Source organism: Columba livia, chromosome 39, assembly GCF_036013475.1.
Source record: "Columba livia isolate bColLiv1 breed racing homer chromosome 39, bColLiv1.pat.W.v2, whole genome shotgun sequence".
NCBI classification, from domain to species: domain Eukaryota; kingdom Metazoa; phylum Chordata; class Aves; order Columbiformes; family Columbidae; genus Columba; species Columba livia.
The window spans coordinates 178,363-201,951 of record NC_088640.1 but is presented as its reverse complement, the minus strand read 5'-3'; the positions used below and the strand labels follow the sequence as shown (position 1 = coordinate 201,951).

The following is a 23,589-nucleotide window of genomic DNA, read 5'->3' as shown; positions in this document are numbered from 1 at the left end:
CCTTGGGTGCCTTTGGTGTCCCTTGGGTCCCCTTATTGTCCCTGCTGTCCCCTCCCCCCACCCCTCACCTATGTCTCCCCTCTTTCTCCCCCCGAACTCCTGGGTCCCCTCCCGCACTCCTGGGTCCCCTCCCCCCCCACCCCCCCCACCCCGCAGAGGTGTCCGTCAGTCTGCTGTCCGTCATCGTCACCTTCTGCGGGATCGTCCTGCTGGGGGTGTCCCTGTTCGTGTCCTGGAAGCTCTGCTGGCTCCCTTGGCGCCACAAGGGGGCGCCGGGGAGCGCCCCCCCCCGCAAAGACCCCCCCCAAACCTTAGCGGGGGTGGGGGGGCCTTTTGGGGACCCCCTGAGCGGGGTTGGGGGGGGAGGAGGGGAGGGGGGACTCGAAGTGCCCCCCGAGCGGTGTTATTTGGATATGGGGCCGTGTCCTGAGGGGGGGCGGGTTGGGGGGCCCGGCCCCCCCCCCCCTCGTCGCCCCCCCTCCCCCAGGGCAGGGGACACCCCAAGTGGCACCGGTGGGTCACCCCGATATAGGGGGGGACGCGGCGGGGGGGGCGTTGAGCAGCGCGACCTCGCAGCAGCACGTGGGGGCGCTGGGGAGCAGGTAGGGGGGTATGGGGACATATGGGGGGGCATGGGGACATATGGGGGGTATGGGGATATGGGGGGTATGGGGACATATGGGGGGTATGGGGATATGGGGGGTATGGGGACATATGGGGGGCATGGGGACATATGGGGGGTATGGGGACATATGGGGGGTATGGGGATATGGGGGGTATGGGGACATATGGGGGGCATGGGGACATATGGGGGGTATGGGGATATGGGGGGTATGGGGACATATGGGGGGCATGGGGATATGGGGGGTATGGGGACATATGGGGGGCATGGGGACATATGGGGGGTATGGGGATATGGGGGGTATGGGGACATATGGGGGGCATGGGGACATATGGGGGGTATGGGGGCATGGGGACGTATGTGGGCATGGGGACATGGGGGGGTATGGGGGCATGGGGACATATGGGGGCATGGGGACATATGGGGGGAATGGGGGCATGGGGGGTATGGGGATATAGGGGGGTATGGGGGGGCATGGGGGGGTATGCGGGGTATGGGGATATGGGGGGGTATGGGGACGTATGGGGGGTATAGGGATATGGGGGGGTATGGGGATATGGGGGGGTATGGGGTTTATGGGGACATATAGGGGATATGGGGGGTATGGGGACATATAGGGGGTATGGGGACATATGGGAGGTATGGGGATATGGGGGGGCTTGGGGCTATGGGGGCGTATGGGGTGTACGAGGGTATGGGAATATGGGGACATATGTAGGACATGGGGATATATGGGGGGGACAGGGGGACATGGGGACATGTGGGGGGCATGGGAACATATGGGGGGGGCATGGGGATATATGGGGGACATGGGGATATATGGAGGGGACATGGGGACACATGGGGGGGACATGGGGATATATGGGGGGACATGGGGATATATGGAGGGGACATGGGGATATATGGGGGGGACATGGGGATATATGGGGGGACATGGGGATATATGGGGGGGACATGGGGATATATGGGGGGACATGGGGATATATGGGGGGGACATGGGGATATATGGAGGGGACATGGGGACACATGGGGGGGACATGGGAACAAATGGGGGACATGGGGGGGACATGGGGGGACATGGGGGGGACATGGGGATATATGGGGGGCATGGGGACACATGGGGGGGACATGGGGACACATGGGGGGGACATGGGGACACATGGGGGGGACATGGGGATATAGGGGGGGACATGGGAACAAATGGGGGACATGGGGGGGGACATGGGGGGACATGGGGCGGACATGGGGATATATGGGGGGAATGGGGACATATAGGGGGACATATGGGGGGGACATAGGGATGGGGGGACACGTGCTACAGGTGCCACCGTGTGGATGACCCCCCCCCCCTCCCCCTCCCCCCAATAGCCCCCCGGTATCCGAAGACAAACCGGACCCCCCCCCCAGCGCCCCGGGGTTGGGTCAGATCCAACCCGAGCTGTACGGGGACGGGGACGGGGCCCGCGGGGCCGCGCCGACCTGCGGCCGCCTGGCGGTGGCGCTGCGCTACGCCTACGGCTCCCAGCAGCTGCTGGTTCGAGTCCTGCGTGCGGTGGAACTGCCGCCCAAGGATCCCAACGGGCTCAGCGACCCCTACGTTAAGATCCACCTGCTGCCCGAGCGCAAGAAGAAGTGCCAGACTAAGGTGGGGGGGGTGGGGGGGGGACGGGGGGGTGGGGGGAATGGGGGGGGTGGGGGGGGATGGGGTGTGGGGAGGGAATGGGGTGAATGGGGATAAAGGGGTGGGGGGTGAATGGGGATAATGGGGGAATAGGGTGAATGGCGTGGGGGGGTGGGAGGGGGAATGGGGTGAAAGGGGATAATGGTGGGGGGGGGTAATGGGGGGAATGGGATAATGGGGTGAATGGGGATAATGGGGTGAATGGTATAATGGGGTGAATGGGGATAAAGGGGTGGGGGGGTAATGGGGTGAATGGGGGTAATGGGGATAATGGTGTGTGGGGGTGATGGGGTGAATGGGGATAATGGAGGGAATAGGGTGAATGGGGAGGGGGAATGGGGTGTGGGGGGGGAATGGGGTGAATGGGGATAATGGTGGGGGGGGTAATGGGGTGAATGGGGGGAATGGGATAATGGGGTGAATGGGGATAAAGGGGTGAATGGTATAATGGGGTGAATGGGGATAAAGGGGTGGGGGGGTAATGGGGTGAATGGGGGTAAAGGGGATAATGGGGTGAATGGGATAATGGGGGGAATGGGGTGGGGGTAGTGGGGGGAATGGGGGAAATGGGGTGGGGGAGAATGGGGGGGTGGGGGGAATGGGGTGAATGGGGATAAAGGGGTGAGGGGGGAATGGGGATAATGGTGTGTGGGGGTAATGGGGTGAATGGGGATAATGGGGGGAATAGGGTGAATGGGGAGGGGGAATGGGGTGTGGGGGGGAATGGGGTGAATGGGGATAATGGTGGGGGGGGTAATGGGGTGAATGGGGGGAATGGGATAATGGGGTGAATGGGGTTAATGGGGTGAATGGTATAATGGGGTGAATGGGGATAAAGGGGTGGGGGGGTAATGGGGTGAATGGGGGTAATGGGGATAATGGTGTGTGGGGGTGATGGGGTGAATGGGGATAATGGAGGGAATAGGGTGAATGGGGAGGGGGAATGGGGTGTGGGGCGCGAATGGGGTGAAAGGGGATAATGGTGGGGGGGGTAATGGGGGGAATGGGATAATGGGGGGAATGGGGTTAATGGGGTGAATGGTATAATGGGGTGAATGGGGATAAAGGGGTGGGGGGGTAATGGGGTGAATGGGGGTAATGGGGATAATGGGGTGAATGGGATAATGGGGGGAATGGGGTGGGGGTAGTGGGGGGAATGGGGGGAAATGGGATGGGGGGGGTGGGAGGTATGGGGTGAATGGGGATAAAGGGGTGGGGGGGGTAATGGGGATAATGGTGTGTGGGGGTGATGGGGTGAATGGGGATAATGGGGGGAATAGGGTGAATGGGGAGGGGGAATGGGGTGTGGGGGGGGAATGGGGTGAATGGGAATAAAGGGGTGGGGGGTGATGGGGTGAATGGGGATAATGGTGGGGCGGGGAATGGGGTATTGGGGTGAATGGGATAATGGGGTGAATGGGGATAATGGGGTGAATGGGGCAATGGGGGGAATGGGGTGAATGGGGTGAATGGGGATAATGGGGTGAATGGGGATAATGGGGTGAATGGGGATAATGGGGGCAATGGGGTGAATTGGGCAATGTGGTGAATGGGGATAATGGGGTGAATGGGGATAATGGGGGCAATGGGGTGAATGGGGGTAATGGTGTGAATGGGGATAATGGGGTGAATGGGTTGAATGGGGATAATGGGGTGAATGGGTTGAATGGGGGCAATGGGGGGAATGGGGTGAATGGGGATAATGGGGTGAATGGGGATAATGGGGTGAATGGGGTGAATGGGGGCAATGAGGTGAATGGGGGGAATGGGTTGAATGGGGATAATGGGGTGAATGGGGGCAATGTTTTGAATGGGGATAATGGTGTGAATGGGGGCAATGGGGTGAATGGGGATAATGGGGTGAGTGGGGATAATGGGGTGAATGGGTTGAATGGGGATAATGGGGGGAATGGGGCAATGGGGTGAATGGGGATAATGGGGGGAATGGGGGCAATGGGGTGAATGGGGCAATGGGGTGAATGGGTTGAATGGGGGCAATGGGGTGAATGGGGCAATGGGGTGAATGGGGATAATGGGGTGAATGGGGTTAATGGGGTGAATGGGTTGAATGGGGATAATGGGGTGAAGGGGGCAATGGGGTGAATGGGGATAATGGGGTGAATGGGTTGAATGGGGATAATGGGTTGAATGGGGGCAATGGGGTGAATGGGGTGAATGGGGATAATGGGGTGAATGGGATAATGGGGTGAATGGGGCAATGGGGTGAATGGGGATAATGGGGTGAATGGGGATAATGGGGTGAATGGGGCGATGGGGATAATGGGGTGAATGGGGATAATGGTGTGAATGGGGGCAATGGGGTGAATGGGGATAATGGGGTGAGTGGGGATAATGGGGTGAATGGGTTGAATGGGGATAATGGGGGGAATGGGGCAATGGGGTGAATGGGGCAATGGGGTGAATGGGGTGAATGGGGCGATGGGGATAATGGGGTGAATGGGGCAATGGGGTGAATGGGGCAATGGGGTGAATGGGGATAATGGGGTGAGTGGGGATAATGGGGTGAATGGGTTGAATGGGGATAATGGGGGGAATGGGGCAATGGGTTGAATGGGGATAATGGGGGGAATGGGGGCAATGGGGTGAATGGGGCAATGGGGTGAATGGGTTTAATGGGGGCAATGGGGTGAATGGGGATAATGGGTTGAATGGGGGCAATGGGGTGAATGGGGCAATGGGGTGAATGGGGATAATGGGGTGAATGGGTTGAATGGGGATAATGGGTTGAATGGGGGCAATGGGGTGAATGGGGCAATGGGGTGAATGGGGATAATGGGGTGAATGGGTTGAATGGGGATAATGGGGTGAATGGGATAATGGGGTGAATGGGTTGAATGGGGATAATGGGGTGAATGGGATAATGGGGTGAATGGGGCTAAAGGGCTGAATGGGTACAAATGGCTGTGATGAGCAAGGCCACTTGGAAATCCCGGCCTGGAGCACATGCACCACTCCGGATCCGGATCCATCACCACATTCCCCATTCCCCTGTCGACCGGGGGGGGGGGTTTTCCCACGCGCCGAGTCCATTTTTTGGGGTCCCCAGGTGCACCGGCGCACCCTGAACCCCGTGTTGAATGGGGGCAATGGGGTGAAGGGGGCAATGGGGTGAATGGGGATAATGGGGTGAATGGGTTGAATGGGGATAATGGGGTGAATGGGATAATGGGGTGAATGGGTTGAATGGGGATAATGGGGTGAATGGGATAATGGGGTGAATGGGGCTAAAGGGCTGAATGGGTACAAATGGCTGTGATGAGCAAGGCCACTTGGAAATCCCGGCCTGGAGCACATGCACCACTCCGGATCCGGATCCATCACCACATTCCCCATTCCCCTGTCGACCGGGGGGGGGGGTTTTCCCACGCGCCGAGTCCATTTTTTGGGGTCCCCAGGTGCACCGGCGCACCCTGAACCCCGTGTTGAATGGGGGCAATGGGGTGAAGGGGGCAATGGGGTGAATGGGGATAATGGGGTGAATGGGTTGAATGGGGATAATGGGGTGAATGGGATAATGGGGTGAATGGGTTGAATGGGGATAATGGGGTGAATGGGATAATGGGGTGAATGGGGCTAAAGGGCTGAATGGGTACAAATGGCTGCGATAAGCAAGGCCACTTGGAAATCCCGGCCCGGAGCACACGCACCGCTCCGGATCCGGATCCATCACCACACTCCCCATTCCCCTGGCGACCGGGGGGGGGGTTTTCCCACGCGCCGAGTCCATTTTTTGGGGTCCCCAGGTGCACCGGCGCACCCTGAACCCCGTGTTCGAGGAGACGTTCAGCTTCGGGGTGCCCTTCGCCGAGCTGCCCTCGCGCCGCCTGCACTTTAGCGTCTACGACTTCGACCGCTTCTCGCGCCACGACCTGATCGGGCACGTGGTGCTGGACAACCTGCTGGAGGCCGTGGAGCGCGGCGCCGACGTGCCCATCTGGAGGGACATCCTGGAGGCCGCGGGGGTGAGGGGCCGCGGGGGGGGCGGGGGGGGGGGCGTTTGCATGTGCCTTTGCATATGGGTTTGGATATATGTGTTTGGATGGGTGTCTATGTATGTGTTTGGATGGGTGTCTATATATGTGTTTGTATGGGTGTCTATATATGTGTTTGTATGGGTGTCTATATATGTGTTTGTATGGGTGTCTATATATGTGTTTGTATGGGTGTCTATATATGTGTTTGTATGGGTGTCTATATATGTGTTTGTATGGGTGTTTATATATGTGTTTGTATGGGTGTCTATATATGTGTTTGTATGGGCTTTTACGTATGTGTTTGTATATGTGTTTGTATGTGCATTTACATATGTGTTTATATGTGTGTTTGTATGTGCTTTTACATATGTGTTTATATGTACATTTACATATGTGCTTGCATGTGCATTTACATATGTGTTTGCATGTGCATGTATATATGTGTTTATATGTGCCTTTACATATGTGTTTGCATGTGCTTTTACATATGTGTTTGTATGTGCACTTATATATGTGTTTGTATGGGCATTTACATATGTGTTTGTATATGTGTTTGTATGGGCATTTACATATGTGTTTGTATATGTGTTTGTATGTGCATTTACATATGTGTTTGTATATGTGTTTGTATGTGCATTCACATATGCATTTGCATGTGCATTCATATATGCATTTACATGTGCATTCACATATGTGGTTGTAAATGCATTCACATATGCATTCGCATGTACATTCACATATGCATTTACATGTGCATTCACATATGTATTTCCATGTACATTCACATATGCATTTGCATGTGCATTCACATATGCATTTGCATGTACATTCACATATGTATTTACATGTGCATTCACATATGTATTTCCATGTACATTCACATATGCATTTGCATGTGCATTCACATATGCATTTGCATGTACATTCACATATGCATTTGCATATGTATTCACATATGTATTTACATGTGCATTCACATATGCATTCGCATGTGCATTCACATATGCATTTGCATGTGCATTCACATATGTATTTGCATGTGCATTCACATATGTATTCACATATGTATTTACATGTGTATTCACATATGCATTTACATGTGCATTTACATATGTGGTTGTAAATGCATTCACATATGCATTTACATGTGCATTCACATATGTATTTACATGTGCATTTACATATGTGGTTGTAAATGCATTCCCATATGTATTTACATGTGCATTCACATATGTATTCACATATGTATTTGCATGTGCATTCACATATGCATTTGTATGTGCGTTTACATGTGCATTCACATATGTGGTTGTAAATGCATTCACATATGTATTTACATGTGCATTCACATATGCATTTGCATGTGCATTCACATATGTATTTACATGTGCATTCACATATGCATTTGCATGTGCATTCACATATGTATTTACATGTGCATTCACATATGCATTTGCATGTGCATTCATATATGCATTTACATGTGCATTCACATATGTGGTTGTAAATGCATTCACATATGTATTTACATGTGCATTCACATATGCATTTACATGTGCATTCACATATATATTTACATGTGCATTCACATATGCATTTGCATGTGCATTCACATATGCATTTGCATGTGCATTCACATATGTATTCACATATGCATTTACATGTGCATTCACATATGTATTTCCATGTGCATTCACATATGTATTTGCATGTGCATTCACATATGCATTTGCATGTGCATTCACATATGTATTCACATATGCATTTCCATGTGCATTCACATATGCATTTGCATGTGCATTCACATATGTATTTACATGTGCATTCACGTATGCATTTGCATGTGCATTCCCATATGCATTTCCATGTGCATTCACATATGCGTTTGCATGTGCATTCACATATGCGTTTGTATGTGCGTTTGCATGTGCATTTACATATGTGGTTGTAAATGCATTCACATATGTATTTACATGTGCATTCACATATGTGGTTGTAAATGCATTCCCATATGTATTTACATGTGCATTCACATATGCATTTACATGTACATTCACATATGTATTTGAATGTGCATTCACATATGCATTTACATGTGCATTCACATATGCATTTACATGTGCATTCACATATGTATTTGAATGTGCATTCACATATGCATTTGCATGTGTATTTACATATGTGGTTGTAAATGCATTCACATATGTATTTCCATGTGCATTCACATATGTATTTACATGTGCATTCACATATGTATTTCCATGTGCATTCCCATATGCATTTGCATGTGCATTCACGTATGTATTTACACGTGCATTCACATATGCATTTGTATGTGCGTTTGCATGTGCATTCACATATGTGGTTATAAATGCATTCACATATGCATTTACATGTGCATTCGCATATGCATTTGCATGTGCATTCACATATGTATTTGTTCAGCTGTGTGCTCATTTGCATGCTGATTTGCATGCTCATTTGCATACCCCGCCCCCAGGAGAAGGCGGAGCTGGGCGAGCTGAACTTCTCGCTGTGCTACCTGCCCACGGCCGGGCGGCTCACGGTCACCGTCATCAGGGCCACCAACCTGCGCGCCATGGACCTCACCGGCTACTCGGGTACGGACGGACCGGGGGACAGGGGACAGACTGGGGGACATGGGGACAGACGGGGGACATGGGACATGGGGACAGACTGGGGACATGGGACATGGGGACGGACGGGGGACATGGGGACAGACTGGGGACATGGGACATGGGGACAGACTGGGGACATGGGGACAGATTGGGACATGGGACATGGGGACAGACTGGGGACATGGGGACAGACTGGGGACATGGGACATGGGGACAGACTGGGGACATGGGGACAGACTGGGGACATGGGGGACATGGGACGTGGGGACAGACTGGGGGACATGGGGACAGACTGGGGGACATGGGACATGGGGACAGACTGGGGGCATGGGGACATGGGGACATGGGACATGGGGACAGACTGGGGACATGGGGACAGACTGGGGACATGGGACATGGGGACAGACTGGGGACATGGGGACAGACTGGGGACATGGGGGACATGGGACGTGGGGACAGACTGGGGGACATGGGGACAGACTGGGGGACATGGGACATGGGGACAGACTGGGGGACATGGGGACGTGGGGACAGACTGGGGACATGGGGGACATGGGACATGGGGACAGACTGGGGGACATGGGACATGGGGTCACACTGGGGACATGGGGACAGACTGGGGGACATGGGGACATGGGGGACATGGGACATGGGGACAGACTGGGGACATGGGAACTGACTGGGGACATGGTGACAGACGGGACATGGGGGTGTGTTGGGGACAGAGGGATATGGGGACAGACAGGGGGACATGGGGACAGACTGGGGACATGGGGACAGACTGGGGACATGGGACATGGGGACAGACTGGGGACATGGGGACATGGGGACATGGGACATGGGGACAGACTGGGGACATGGGGACAGACTGGGGACATGGGACATGGGGACAGACTGGGGACATGGGGACAGACTGGGGACATGGGACATGGGGACAGACTGGGGACATGGGGACAGACTGGGGACATGGGACATGGGGACAGACTGGGGACATGGGGACAGACTGGGGACATGGGACATGGGGACAGACTGGGGACATGGGGACAGACTGGGGACATGGGGGACATGGGACGTGGGGACAGACGGGGGGACATGGGGACAGACTGGGGACATGGGGACATGGGGACAGACTGGGGGACATGGGACATGGGGACAGACAGGGGGACATGGGGACATGGGGACAGACTGGGGACACGGGGCATGGGGACAGACTGGGGGACATGGGGGCATGGGGACAGACTGGGGACATGGGACATGGGGACAGACTGGGGGACATGGGGGCATGGGGACAGACTGGGGGACATGGGGGCATGGGGACAGACTGGGGACATGGGGACAGACTGGGGACATGAGACATGGGGACAGACTGGGGGACATGGGGGCATGGGGACAGACTGGGGGACATGGGGGCATGGGGACAGACTGGGGACATGGGGACAGACTGGGGACATGGGACATGGGGACGTGGGGACAGACTGGGGACAAGGGGACAGACTGGGGGACAGGGGGGACATGGGACGTGGGGACAGACTGGGGACATGGGGACATGGGGACATGGGACATGGGGACAGACTGGGGACATGGGAACTGACTGGGGACATGGGGACAGACGGGACATGGGGGTGTGTTGGGGACAGAGGGATATGGGGACAGACAGGGGGACATGGGGACAGACTGGGGACATGGGGACAGACTGGGGACATGGGACATGGGGACGTGGGGACAGACTGGGGACAAGGGGACAGACTGGGGGACAGGGGGGACATGGGACGTGGGGACAGACTGGGGACATGGGGACATGGGGACATGGGACATGGGGACAGACTGGGGACATGGGAACTGACTGGGGACATGGGGACAGACGGGACATGGGGGTGTGTTGGGGACAGAGGGATATGGGGACAGACAGGGGGACATGGGGACAGACTGGGGACATGGGGACAGACGGGGGACATGGGACATGGGGACGTGGGGACAGACTGGGGACAAGGGGACAGACTGGGGGACAGGGGGGACATGGGACGTGGGGACAGACGGGGGGACATGGGGACAGACTGGGGACATGGGGACATGGGGACAGACTGGGGGACATGGGGACAGACTGGGGACATGGGGACATATGGGGACAGGGGGATATGGGGACAGACTGGGGACAGACTGGGGACATGGGACATGGGGACAGACTGGGGACATGGGGACATGGGGACTGACTGGGGGACATGGGACATGGGGACAGACTGGGGACATGGGGACAGACTGGGGACATGGGACATGGGGACAGACGGGGGACATGGGAGCATGGGGACATGGGACATGGGGACAGACTGGGGGACAGGGGGGACATGGGACGTGGGGACAGACTGGGGACAAGGGGACAGACTGGGGGACATGGGACATGGGGACAGACGGGGGGACATGGGGACAGACTGGGGACATGGGACACGGGGACAGACTGGGGACATGGGGACGTGGGGACAGACTGGGGACATGGGGGACATGGGAACATGGGGACAGACTGTGGACATGGGGGACATGGGACATGGGGACAGACTGGGGGACATGGGACATGGGAACATGGGGACAGACGGGGGACACGGGGCATGGGACATGGGGACAGACTGGGGGACAGGGGGGACATGGAACGTGGGGACAGACGGGGGGACATGGGGACAGACTGGGGACATGGGACATGGGGACAGATGGGGGACATGGGGGCATGGGGACAGACTGGGGGACATGGGACATGGGAACAGACTGGGGACAAGGGGACAGACTGGGGGACAGGAGGGACATGGGGACGTGGGGACAGACTGGGGACATGGGGACAGACGGGGGACATGGGACATGGGGACAGACTGGGGGACAGGGGGGACATGGGACATGGGGACAGACTGGGGACATGGGGACATGGGGACAGACTGTGGACATGGGGGACATGGGACATGGGGACAGACTGGGGACATGGGGACAGACTGGGGACATGGGACATGGGGACAGACTGGGGACATGGAGACATATGGGGACAGGGGGACATGGGGACAGACTGGGGACATGGGGACATTGGGACAGACTGGGGGACATGGGGACAGACTGAGGACATGGGGACATGGGGACAGATGGGGGACATGGAGACAGACTGGGGACATGGGAACATGGGGACTGACTGGGGGACATGGGACATGGGGACAGACTGGGGACATGGGGACAGACTGGGGACAGACTGGGGACATGGGGACAGACTGGGGACATGGGGGACATGGGGACATGAAGACAGACTGGGGACATGGGGACAGACTGGAGACATGGGGACAGACAGGGGGACATGAGGACAGACAGGGGACATGGGGGTATATGAGGACAGGGGGATATGGGGATATATGGGGATATGGGACATGGGGACAGACAGGGGGACATGGGGACATATGGGGGGACATGGGGGAGTATGTGGGACAGGGGGACATGGGTCTCTGTGGGTCTCTATGGGTCTCTATGGGTCTCTATGGGTCTCTATGTGTCTCTATGGCTCTCTATGGGTCACTATGGGTTCACCATTGGTCTCTATGTGTCTCAATGGGTCGCTATGGGTCTGCCCCACAGATCCCTCTATGGCTCTCTATGGGTCTCTATGGGTCTCTTCGGGTCCCAATGGGTCCCTATGGGTCTCTCTGGGTCTCTATAGGTGTCTATGTGACACCATGGCTCCCTATGGGTCTCTATGGGTCACTATGGGTTCACCATTGGTCTCTATGTGTCCTATGTGTCTCTATGGGTCGCTATGGGTCTGCCCCACAGATCCCTACGTCAAGGCGTCCCTGATGTCCAAGGGTCTCTACGTGTCCCTTTGTGTCTCTATGGGGTCTCTATGGGTCACTATGGGTTCACCATTGGTCTCTATGTGTCTCAATGGGTCGCTATGGGTCTGCCCCACAGATCCCTCTATGGCTCTCTATGGGTCTCTTTGGGTCCCTATGGGTCTCTATGGGTCTCTATAGGTGTCTATGTGACACCATGGCTCCCTATGTGTCTCTATGGGTCACTATGGGTTCACCATTGATCTCTATGTGTCTCAATGGGTCACTATGGGTCTGCCCCACAGATCCCTACGTCAAGGCGTCCCTGATGTCTGAGGGTCTCTATGGGTCTCTATGGGTCACTATGGGTTCACCATTGGTCACTATGGGTCTCTATGTGTCTCTATGTGTCTCTATGGGTCACTATGGGTTCACCATTGATCTCTATGTGTCTCTATGGGTCGCTATGGGTCTGCCCCACAGATCCCTACGTCAAGGCGTCCCTGATGTCCGAGGGTCTCTATGGGTCTCTATGGGTCTCTATGGGTCACTATGGGTTCACCATTGGTCTCTATGTGTCTCTATGGGTCACTATGGGTCTGCCCCACAGATCCCTACGTCAAGGCGTCCCTGATGTCCAAGGGTCTCTATGTGTCCCTTTCTGTCTCTATGGGGTCTCTATGGGTCACTATGGGTTCACCATGGGTCTCTATGTGTCTCAATGGGTCGCTATGGGTCTGCCCCACAGATCCCTCTATGGCTCTCTATGGGTCTCTTTGGGTCCCTATGGGTCTCTATGGGTCTCTATAGGTGTCTATGTGACACCATGGCTCCCTATGGGTCTCTATGGGTCACTATGGGTTCACCATTGGTCTCTATGTGTCCCTTTGTGTCTCTATGGGGTCTCTATGGGTCACTATGGGTTCACCATTGATCTCCATGTGTCTCAATGGGTCGCTATGGGTCTGCCCCACAGATCCCTACGTCAAGGCGTCCCTGATGTCCGAGGGTCTCTATGGCTCTCTATGGGTCACTATGTGTCTCTATGGGTCTCTATGGGTCTCTATGGGTTCACCATGGGTCCCTATGTGTCTCTATGGGTCGCTATGGGTCTGCCCCACAGATCCCTACGTCAAGGCGTCCCTGATGTCCGAGGGTCTCTATGGGTCTCTATGTGTCTCTATGTGTCTCTATGGGTCACTATGGGTTCACCATTGGTCTCTATGGGTCTCTATGTGTCTCGATGTGTCTCTATGGGTCACTATGGGTTCACCATTGGTCTCTACGTGTCTCTATGGGTCGCTATGGGTCTGCCCCACAGATCCCTACGTCAAGGCGTCCCTGATGTCTGAGGGTGTCTATGGCTCTCTATGGGTCACTATGGGTTCACCATTGGTCACTATAGGTCTCTATGGGTCTCTATGTGTCTCTATGTGTCTCTATGGGTCACTATGGGTTCACCATTGGTCACTATAGGTCTCTATGTGTCTCTATGGCTCTCTATGGGTCACTATGGGTTCACCATTGATCTCCATGTGTCTCAATGGGTCGCTATGGGTCTGCCCCACAGATCCCTACGTCAAGGCGTCCCTGATGTCCGAGGGCCGGCGGCTGAAGAAGCGCAAGACGTCCATCAAGAAGAACACGCTGAACCCCAGTTACAACGAGGCGCTGGTGTTCGACCTCCCCCAGGACAGCGTGCGCCTCGTGGGGCTCACCATCGCCGTCATGGACTACGACTGGTCAGTGTGGGGCCCGGACGCCTGGGTCCCCTCGCTATGGGGCTGGGGGGGTGTGGGGGGAGCTCACCATCGCCGTCATGGACTACGACTGGTCAGTGTGGGGCCCGGACGCCTGGGTCCCCTCGCTATGGGGCGGGGGGGGTGTGGGGAGAGCCATGGGGTGAGGGGTTTTGCATAAGAACCTGCACAAGGTTGGTTTCACCAGCATCAATGGGGATTATAATGGGGCCCGGACGCCTGGGTCCCCTCGCTATGGGGCTGGGGGGGTGTGGGGGGAGCTCACCATCGCCGTCATGGACTACGACTGGTCAGTGTGGGGCCCGGACGCCTGGGTCCCCTCGCTATGGGGCTGGGGGGGTGTGGGGAGAGCCATGGGGTGAGGGGTTTTGCATAAGAACCTGCACAAGGTTGGTTTCACCAGCATCAATGGGGATTATAATGGGGCCCGGACGCCTGGGTCCCCTCGCTATGGGGCTGGGGGGTGTGGGGAGAGCCATGGGGTGAGGGGTTTTGCATAAGAACCTGCACAAGGTTGGTTTCACCAGCATCAATGGGGATTATAATGGGGCCCGGATGCCTGGGTCCCCTCGCTATGGGGCTGGGGGGGTGTATGGGGAGCTCACCATCGCCGTCATGGACTACGATGGGTCAGTGTGGGGCCCGGACGCCTGGGTCCCCTCGCTATGGGGCTGGGGGGGTGTGGGGAGAGCCATGGGGTGAGGGGTTTTGCATAAGAACCTGCACAAGGTTGGTTTCATCAGCATCAATGGGGATTATAATGGGGCCCGGACGCCTGGGTCCCCTCGCTATGGGGCCGGGGGGGTGTGGGGGGAGCTCACCATCGCCGTCATGGACTACGATGGGTCAGTGTGGGGCCCGGACGCCTGGGTCCCCTCGCTATGGGGCTGGGGGGGGTGTGGGGTGAGCTCACCAGCGCCGTCATGGACTACGACTGGTCAGTGTGGGGCCCGGACGCCTGGGTCCCCTCGCTATGGGGCTGGGGGGGTGTGGGGAGAGCCATGGGGTGAGGGGTTTTGCATAAGAACCTGCACAAGGTTGGTTTCACCAGCATCAATGGGGATTATAATGGGGCCCGGACGCCTGGGTCCCCTCGCTATGGGGCTGGGGGGGTGTGGGGGGAGCTCACCATCACCGTCATGGACTACGACTGGTCAGTGTGGGGCCCGGACGCCTGGGTCCCCTCGCTATGGGGCGGGGGGGGGTGTGGGGGGAGCTCACCATCGCCGTCATGGACTACGACTGGTCAGTGTGGGGCCCGGACGCCTGGGTCCCCTCGCTATGGGGCCGGGGTGGGGCCCGGACGCCTGGGTCCCCTCGCTATGGGGCTGGGGGGGTGTATGGGGAGCTCACCATCGCCGTCATGGACTACGATGGGTCAGTGTGGGGCCCGGACGCCTGGGTCCCCTCGCTATGGGGCTGGGGGGTGTGGGGAGAGCCATGGGGTGAGGGGTTTTGCATAAGAACCTGCACAAGGTTGGTTTCACCAGCATCAATGGGGATTATAATGGGGCCCGGACGCCTGGGTCCCCTCGCTATGGGGCTGGGGGGGTGTATGGGGAGCTCACCATCGCCGTCATGGACTACGACTGGTCAGTGTGGGGCCCGGACGCCTGGGTCCCCTCGCTATGGGGCTGGGGGGTGTGGGGGGAGCTCACCATCGCCGTCATGGACTACGACTGGTCAGTGTGGGGCCCGGACGCCTGGGTCCCCTCGCTATGGGGCCGGGGGGGTGTGGGGGGAGCCATGGGGTGAGGGGTTTTGCATAAGAACCTGCACAAGGTTGGTTTCACCAGCATCAATGGGGATTATAATGGGGCCCGGACGCCTGGGTCCCCTCGCTATGGGGCTGGGAGTCCCCATGATGATGACGATGATGATGATGATGATGATGATGATGATGGTGATGAAGATGGTGATGATGATGGTGATGGTGATGATGATGATGATGGTTATGATGATGTTGATGATGATGATGACGATGTTGATGATGATGATGACGATGATGATGATGATGATAATGATGATGATGTTGATGATGATGATGTTGATGATGATGATGATGACGTTGGTGATGACGATGGTGATGTCCCCATTGATGTCCCATGTTGATGATGATGCTGATGATGTTGTTGATGTTGATGATGATGATGATGGTGATGATGATGATGACCTTGATGATGATGACGTTGATGATGATGATGATGGTCATGTCCCCATTGATGTCCCATGTTGATGATGATGCTGATGATGATGTTGATGTTGACGATGATGATGATGATGATGATGATGCTGATGATGTTGATGATGATGATGATGATGTCCCCATTGATGTCTCATGTTGATGATGATGCTGATTATGTTGTTGATGTTGATGTTGATGATGATGTTGATGATGATGATGTTGATGATGGTGATGATGTTGATGATGCTGATGCTGATGATGTTGATGAGGATGATGAAGATGTTGATGATGATGATGACGTTGATGACGATGGCGATGTCCCCATTGATGTCCCATGTTGATGATGATGATGATGATGCTGATGATGTTGATGATGATGATGATGACGTTGGTGATGACGATGGTCATGTCCCCATTGATGTCCCATGTTGATGATGATGATGATGCTGATGATGTTGTTGATGATGATGATGCTGATGATGTTGATCATGATGATGATGATGACCTTGATGATGATGACGTTGATGATGATGATGATGGTGATGTCCCCATTGATGTCCCATGTTGATGATGATGCTGATGATGGTGTTGATGTTGATGATGATGATGATGATGATGATGATGGTGATGATGATGATGATGATGATGATGGTGATGATGTTGATGATGATGATGATGCTGATGATGGTGTTGATGTTGATGATGATGATGATGTTGATGATGGTGATGATGATGATGATGATGATGATGCTGATGATGGTGATGATGGTGATGATGTTGATGATGATGATGCTGATGCTGATGATGTTGATGAGGATGATGAAGATGTTGATGATGGTGATGATGTTGATGATGCTGATGATGTTGATGAGGATGATGATGACGTTGATGATGATGATGACGTTGGTGATGACGATGGCGATGTCCCCATTGATGTCCCATGTTGATGATGATGCTGATGATGTTGTTGATGTTGATGATGATGATGATGATGATGATGGTGATGATGATGATGATGATGATGATGCTGATGATGGTGATGATGGTGATGATGTTGATGATGATGATGCTGATGCTGATGATGTTGATGAGGATGATGAAGATGTTGATGATGGTGATGATGTTGATGATGCTGATGATGTTGATGAGGATGATGATGACGTTGATGATGATGATGACGTTGGTGATGACGATGGCGATGTCCCCATTGATGTCCCATGTTGATGATGGTGATGATGCTGATGATGTTGTTGATGATGATGATGCTGATGATGTTGATCATGATGATGATGATGACGTTGATGATGATGATGATGGTGATGTCCCCATTGATGTCCCATGTTGATGATGATGCTGATGATGGTGTTGATGTTGATGATGATGATGATGATGATGTTGATGATGATGATGATGATGATGTTGACCTTGATGATGATGACGTTGGTGATGATGATGATGGTGATGTCCCCATTGATGTCCCATGTTGATTATGATGACGTTGATGATGCTGATGCTGATGATGTTGATGAGGATGATGCTGCTGCTGCTGCTGCTGATGATGTTGATGATGGTGATGACATTGGTGATGACAATGGCGATGTCCCCATTGATGTCCTATGTTGATGATGATGACGTTGATGATGATGATTATGGTGATGATGTTGATGATGATGGTGTTGATGATGATGATGATGGTGATGTCCCCATTGATGTCCCATGTTGATGATGATGCTGATGCTGATGCTGATGATGTTGATGATGACGATGTTGATGATGGTGATGACGTTGATGATGACGATGGCGATGTCCCCATTGATGTCCCATGTTGATGATGATGACGTTGATGATGATGATGATGGTGATGATGTTGATGATGATGATGTTGATGATGGTGATGACGTTGATGATGACGATGGCGATGTCCCCATTGATGTCCCATGTTGATGATGATGATGATGATGCTGATGATGTTGATGATGATGATGATGACGTTGATGACGATGGCGATGTCCCCATTGATGTCCCATGTTGATGATGATGATGATGATGATGACCTTGATGATGATGACGTTAATGATGATGGCGATGTCCCCATTGATGTCCCATGTTGATGATGATGCTGATGATGGTGTTGATGTTGATGATGCAGATGCTGATGATGGTGATGATGATGATGATGATGATGCTGATGATGGTGATGATTATGATGATGCTGATGATGGTGATGATGGTGATGTTGATGATGTTGATGATGTTGATGATGGTGATGATAATGATGATGGTGATGATAATGATGATGGTGATGATGGTGATGATGTTGATGATGATGATGCTGATGATGGTGATGATGTTGATGATGATGATGCTGATACTGATGATGTTGATAATGGTGATGACGTTGATGACGATGGTGATGTCCCCATTGATGTCCCATGTTGATGATGTTGCTGCTGATGTTGTTGATGTTGATGATGATGATGATGATGATGCTGATGATGATGATGATGGTGATGTCCCCATTGATGTCCCATGTTGATGATGATGTTGTTGATGTTGATGATGATGATGATGATGATGCTGATGATGTTGATGATGATGATGATGTTGATGATGTTGATGACGATGGCGATGTCCCCATTGATGTCCCATGTTGATGATGATGCTGATGATGTTGTTGATGTTGATGATGCTGATGCTGATGATGTTGATGATGATGATGATGGTGATGACGTTGATGGTGATGGCGATGTCCCCATTGATGTCCCATGTTGATGATGATGATGATGATGTTGTTGATGATGGTGATGATGATGATGATGGTGATGATGTTGATGATGATGATGTTGATGATGGTGATGATGATGTTGTTGATGATGGTGATGATGATGATGTTGATGCTGATGATGGTGATAACGTTGGTGATGACGATGGCGATGTCCCCATTGATGTCCCATGTTGATGATGCTGCTGATGATGTTGTTGATGTTGATGATGCTGATGCTGATGCTGATGATGATGATGATGGTGATGACGTTGATGGTGATGGCGATGTCCCCACTGATGTCCCATGTCCCCTGTCCCAGCATCGGCCACAACGAGGTGATTGGGCTGTGTCACGTGGGGCCGGGGGCGGAGCCGCGGGGCCGGGAGCACTGGGAGCGCATGCTGGCCAACCCCCGCAAGCCCGTCGAGCAGTGGCACCCCCTGGTGGAGGTGAGAGACACTACACCCCATCTGTCCGCCTGTCCTGTGTCTGTGTGTCCCCTGGTGGAGGTGAGAGACACTACACCCCATCTGTCCGCCTGTCCTGTGTCCGCCTGTCCTGTGTCTGTGTGTCCCCTGGTGGAGGTGAGAGACACTACACCCCATCTGTCCGCCTGTCCTGTGTCCGCCTGTCCTGTGTCCGTGTGTCCCCTGGTGGAGGTGAGAGACACTACACCCCATCTGTCCGCCTGTCCTGTGTCCGTGTGTCCCCTGGTGGAGGTGAGAGACACTACACCCCATCTGTCCGCCTGTCCTGTGTCCGCCTGTCCTGTGTCCGTGTGTCCCCTGGTGGAGGTGAGAGACACTACACCCCATCTGTCCGCCTGTCCTGTGTCTGTGTGTCCCCTGGTGGAGGTGAGAGACACTACACCCCATCTGTCCGCCTGTCCTGTGTCCGCCTGTCCTGTGTCCGTGTGTCCCCTGGTGGAGGTGAGAGACACTACACCCCATCTGTCCGCCTGTCCTGTGTCTGTGTGTCCCCTGGTGGAGGTGAGAGACACTACACCCCATCTGTCCGCCTGTCCTGTGTCCGCCTGTCCTGTGTCAGCCTGTCCTGTGTCTGTGTGTCCCCTGGTGGAGGTGAGAGACACTACACCCCATCTGTCCGCCTGTCCTGTGTCCGCCTGTCCTGTGTCAGCCTGTCCTGTGTCTGTGTGTCCCCTGGTGGAGGTGAGAGACACTACACCCCATCTGTCCGCCTGTCCTGTGTCCGCCTGTCCTGTGTCAGCCTGTCCTGTGTCTGTGTGTCCCCTGGTGGAGGTGAGAGACACTACACCCCATCTGTCCGCCTGTCCTGTGTCCGTGTGTCCCCTGGTGGAGGTGAGAGACACTACACCCCATCTGTCCGCCTGTCCTGTGTCCGCCTGTCTGTCTGTGTGTCCCCTGGTGGAAGTGAGAGAGACACCTGTCTGTGTGTCCCGTGTCCGTGTGTCCGTGTGTTCCGTGTCCTGTGTCCTGTGTCCGTTTGTCCCTGTGTCCCATGTCCCTTTGTCCGTGTGTCCGTGTGTCCCTGTGTCCCTGTGTCCGTGTGTCCCTGTGTCCCTGTGTCCCGTGTCCATGTCCGTGTGTCCGTGTGTCCGTGTGTCCGTGTGTCCCTGTGTCCCTGTGTCCGTGTGTCCCTGTGTCCCTGTGTCCGTGTGTCCCTGTGTCCCTGTGTCCCGTGTCCATGTCCGTGTGTCCGTGTGTCCGTGTGTCCGTGTGTCCCTGTGTCCGTGTGTCCCGTGTCCATGTGTCCCTGTGTCCGTGTGTCCCTGTGTCCGTGTGTCCCGTGTCCCATGTCCCTGTGTCCTGTGTCCGTGTGTCCCTGTGTCCCTGTGTCCCGTGTCCGTGTGTCCCGTGTCCGTGTGTCCATGTGTCCCGTGTCCGTGTGTCCGTGTGTCCGTGTGTCTTGTGTCCGTGTGCCCCGTGTCCGTGTGTCCCGTGTCCGTGTGTCCGTGTATCCCTGTGTCCACGTGTCCCTGTGTCCCATGTCCCTGTGTCCCATGTCCGTGTGTCCGTGTGTCCCTGTGTTCCTGTGTCCCGTGTCCGTGTGTCCATGTGTCCCGTGTCCCTGTGTCCGTGTGTCCCTGTGTCCATGTGTCCGTGTGTCCCTGTGTCCCTGTGTCCCGTGTCCGTGTGTCCATCTGTCCGTCTGTCCCACGTCCGTCTGTCCCACAGGAGAAGTCTCTGGTGACTCCGCGGGACAAACCGGGATCCGCACTGGAGAACGTGGGGCCCGACTGAGCAGTGAGGGACATACTGGGATATACTGGGATATACTGGGAGGGACTGGGAGGGACTGGGGGGACTGGGGGGAATTGGGATATACTGGGATGGACTGGGGGGAATTGGGATGGACTGGGATGGACTGGGATAGACTGGGATGGACTGGGATGGACTGGGGGGACTGGGATGGACTGGGATGGACTGGGGGGGACTGGGATGGACTGGGAGGGACTGGGAGGGACTGGGGGGACTGGGAGGGACTGGGATGGACTGGGGGGACTGGGAGGGACTGGGAGGGACTGGGGGGACTGGGATGGACTGGGGGGGACTGGGATGGACTGGGGGGACTGGGATGGACTGGGGGGACTGGGAGGACTGGGATGGACTGGGATGGACTGGGGGGACTGGGATGGACTGGGATGGACTGGGAGAGACTGGGATGGACTGGGATGGACTGGGAGGGACTGGGAGGGACTGGGGGGACTGGGAGGGACTGGGATGGACTGGGGGGGACTGGGATGGACTGGGATGGACTGAAAGGGACTGGGGGGACTGGGATGGACTGGGATGGACTGGGATGGACTGGGAGGGACTGGGAGGGACTGGGGGGGACTGGGATGGACTGAAAGGGACTGGGGGGACTGGGATGGACTGGGATGGACTGGGAGGGACTGGGGGGGACTGGGATGGACTGGGATGGACTGGGAGGGACTGGGGGGGACTGGGATGGACTGGGATGGACTGGGGGGACTGGGATGGACTGGGGGGGACTGGGATGGACTGGGATGGACTGGGAGGGACTGGGGGGACTGGGAGGGACTGGGGGGACTGGGATGGACTGGGGGGACTGGGATGGACTGGGAGGGACTGGGATGGACTGGGATGGACTGGGATGGACTGGGAGGGACTGGGGGGACTGGGGGGACTGGGATGGACTGGGAGGGACTGGGATGGACTGGGAGGGACTGGGAGGGACTGGGGGGACTGGGATGGACTGGGGGGACTGGGATGGACTGGGAGGGACTGGGATGGACTGGGATGGACTGGGATGGACTGGGAGGGACTGGGAGGGACTGGGGGGACTGGGATGGACTGGGGGGACTGGGAGGGACTGGGAGGGACTGGGGGGACTGGGAGGGACTGGGAGGGACTGGGAGGGACTGGGATGGACTGGGAGGGACTGGGGGGACTGGGAGGGACTGGGAGGGACTGGGATGGACTGGGAGGGACTGGGATGGACTGGGATGGACTGGGAGGGACTGGGATGGACTGGGATGGACTGGGAGGGACTGGGAGGGACTGGGGGGGACTGGGATGGACTGAAAGGGACTGGGGGGACTGGGATGGACTGGGATGGACTGGGAGGGACTGGGGGGGACTGGGATGGACTGGGAGGGACTGGGATGGACTGGGAGGGACTGGGAGGGAACTGGGAGTCACTGGTCTGTCTCTCCATAGGACCCCGAAGCCATAGGGACCCCCGGGCCCCCCCGGGCCCCAACCTGCACCACAGGGGGGCCCTGCCCCCCCCACTGTGAACCCAGGCGTCCGGGAGGGGGATCCCCCCCCCAAAGGACCCAGGCGTCCGGGTGAACCCAGGCGTCCAGGAGGGGATCCCCCCCCATGAAGGACCCAGGCGTCCGGGAGGGGGATCCCCCCCATGAAGGACCCAGGCGTCCGGGAGGGGGATCCCCCCCATGAAGGACCCAGGCGTCCGGGAGGGGGATCCCCCACTGTGAACCCAGGTGTCTGGGTGGGGATCCCCCCCCCATGAAGGACCCAGGCGTCCGGGAGGGGATCCTCCCCCATGAAGGACCCAGGCGTCCGGGTGGGGGATCCCCCCAAAAGGACCCAGGCGTCCGGGAGGGGGTTCCCCCCCCATGAAGGACCCAGGCGTCCGGGTATTGCTCCCCCCCCCCCGCAATGTGTTTGTATGTGGGGGGCCCTT

At 55.6% G+C, this 23,589-nt stretch overlaps 1 protein-coding gene across 1 annotated transcript; it reads left to right on the top strand.

Annotated features, from left to right (window-relative positions):
- Positions 1 to 349: 349 nt before the first annotated feature.
- LOC102098152 (synaptotagmin-3) lies at positions 350 to 23,302 on the top strand (the record flags this gene model as incomplete). Its single annotated transcript, XM_065044429.1, has 8 exons — positions 350 to 602; positions 1,991 to 2,267; positions 6,068 to 6,286; positions 8,799 to 8,919; positions 14,299 to 14,470; positions 19,757 to 19,886; positions 21,594 to 21,662; positions 23,100 to 23,302. Coding segments are annotated over 7 exons (1,238 nt in total), but the record flags the coding sequence as incomplete, so codon positions are not given.
- Between the last annotated feature and the right edge of the window lie 287 nt (positions 23,303 to 23,589).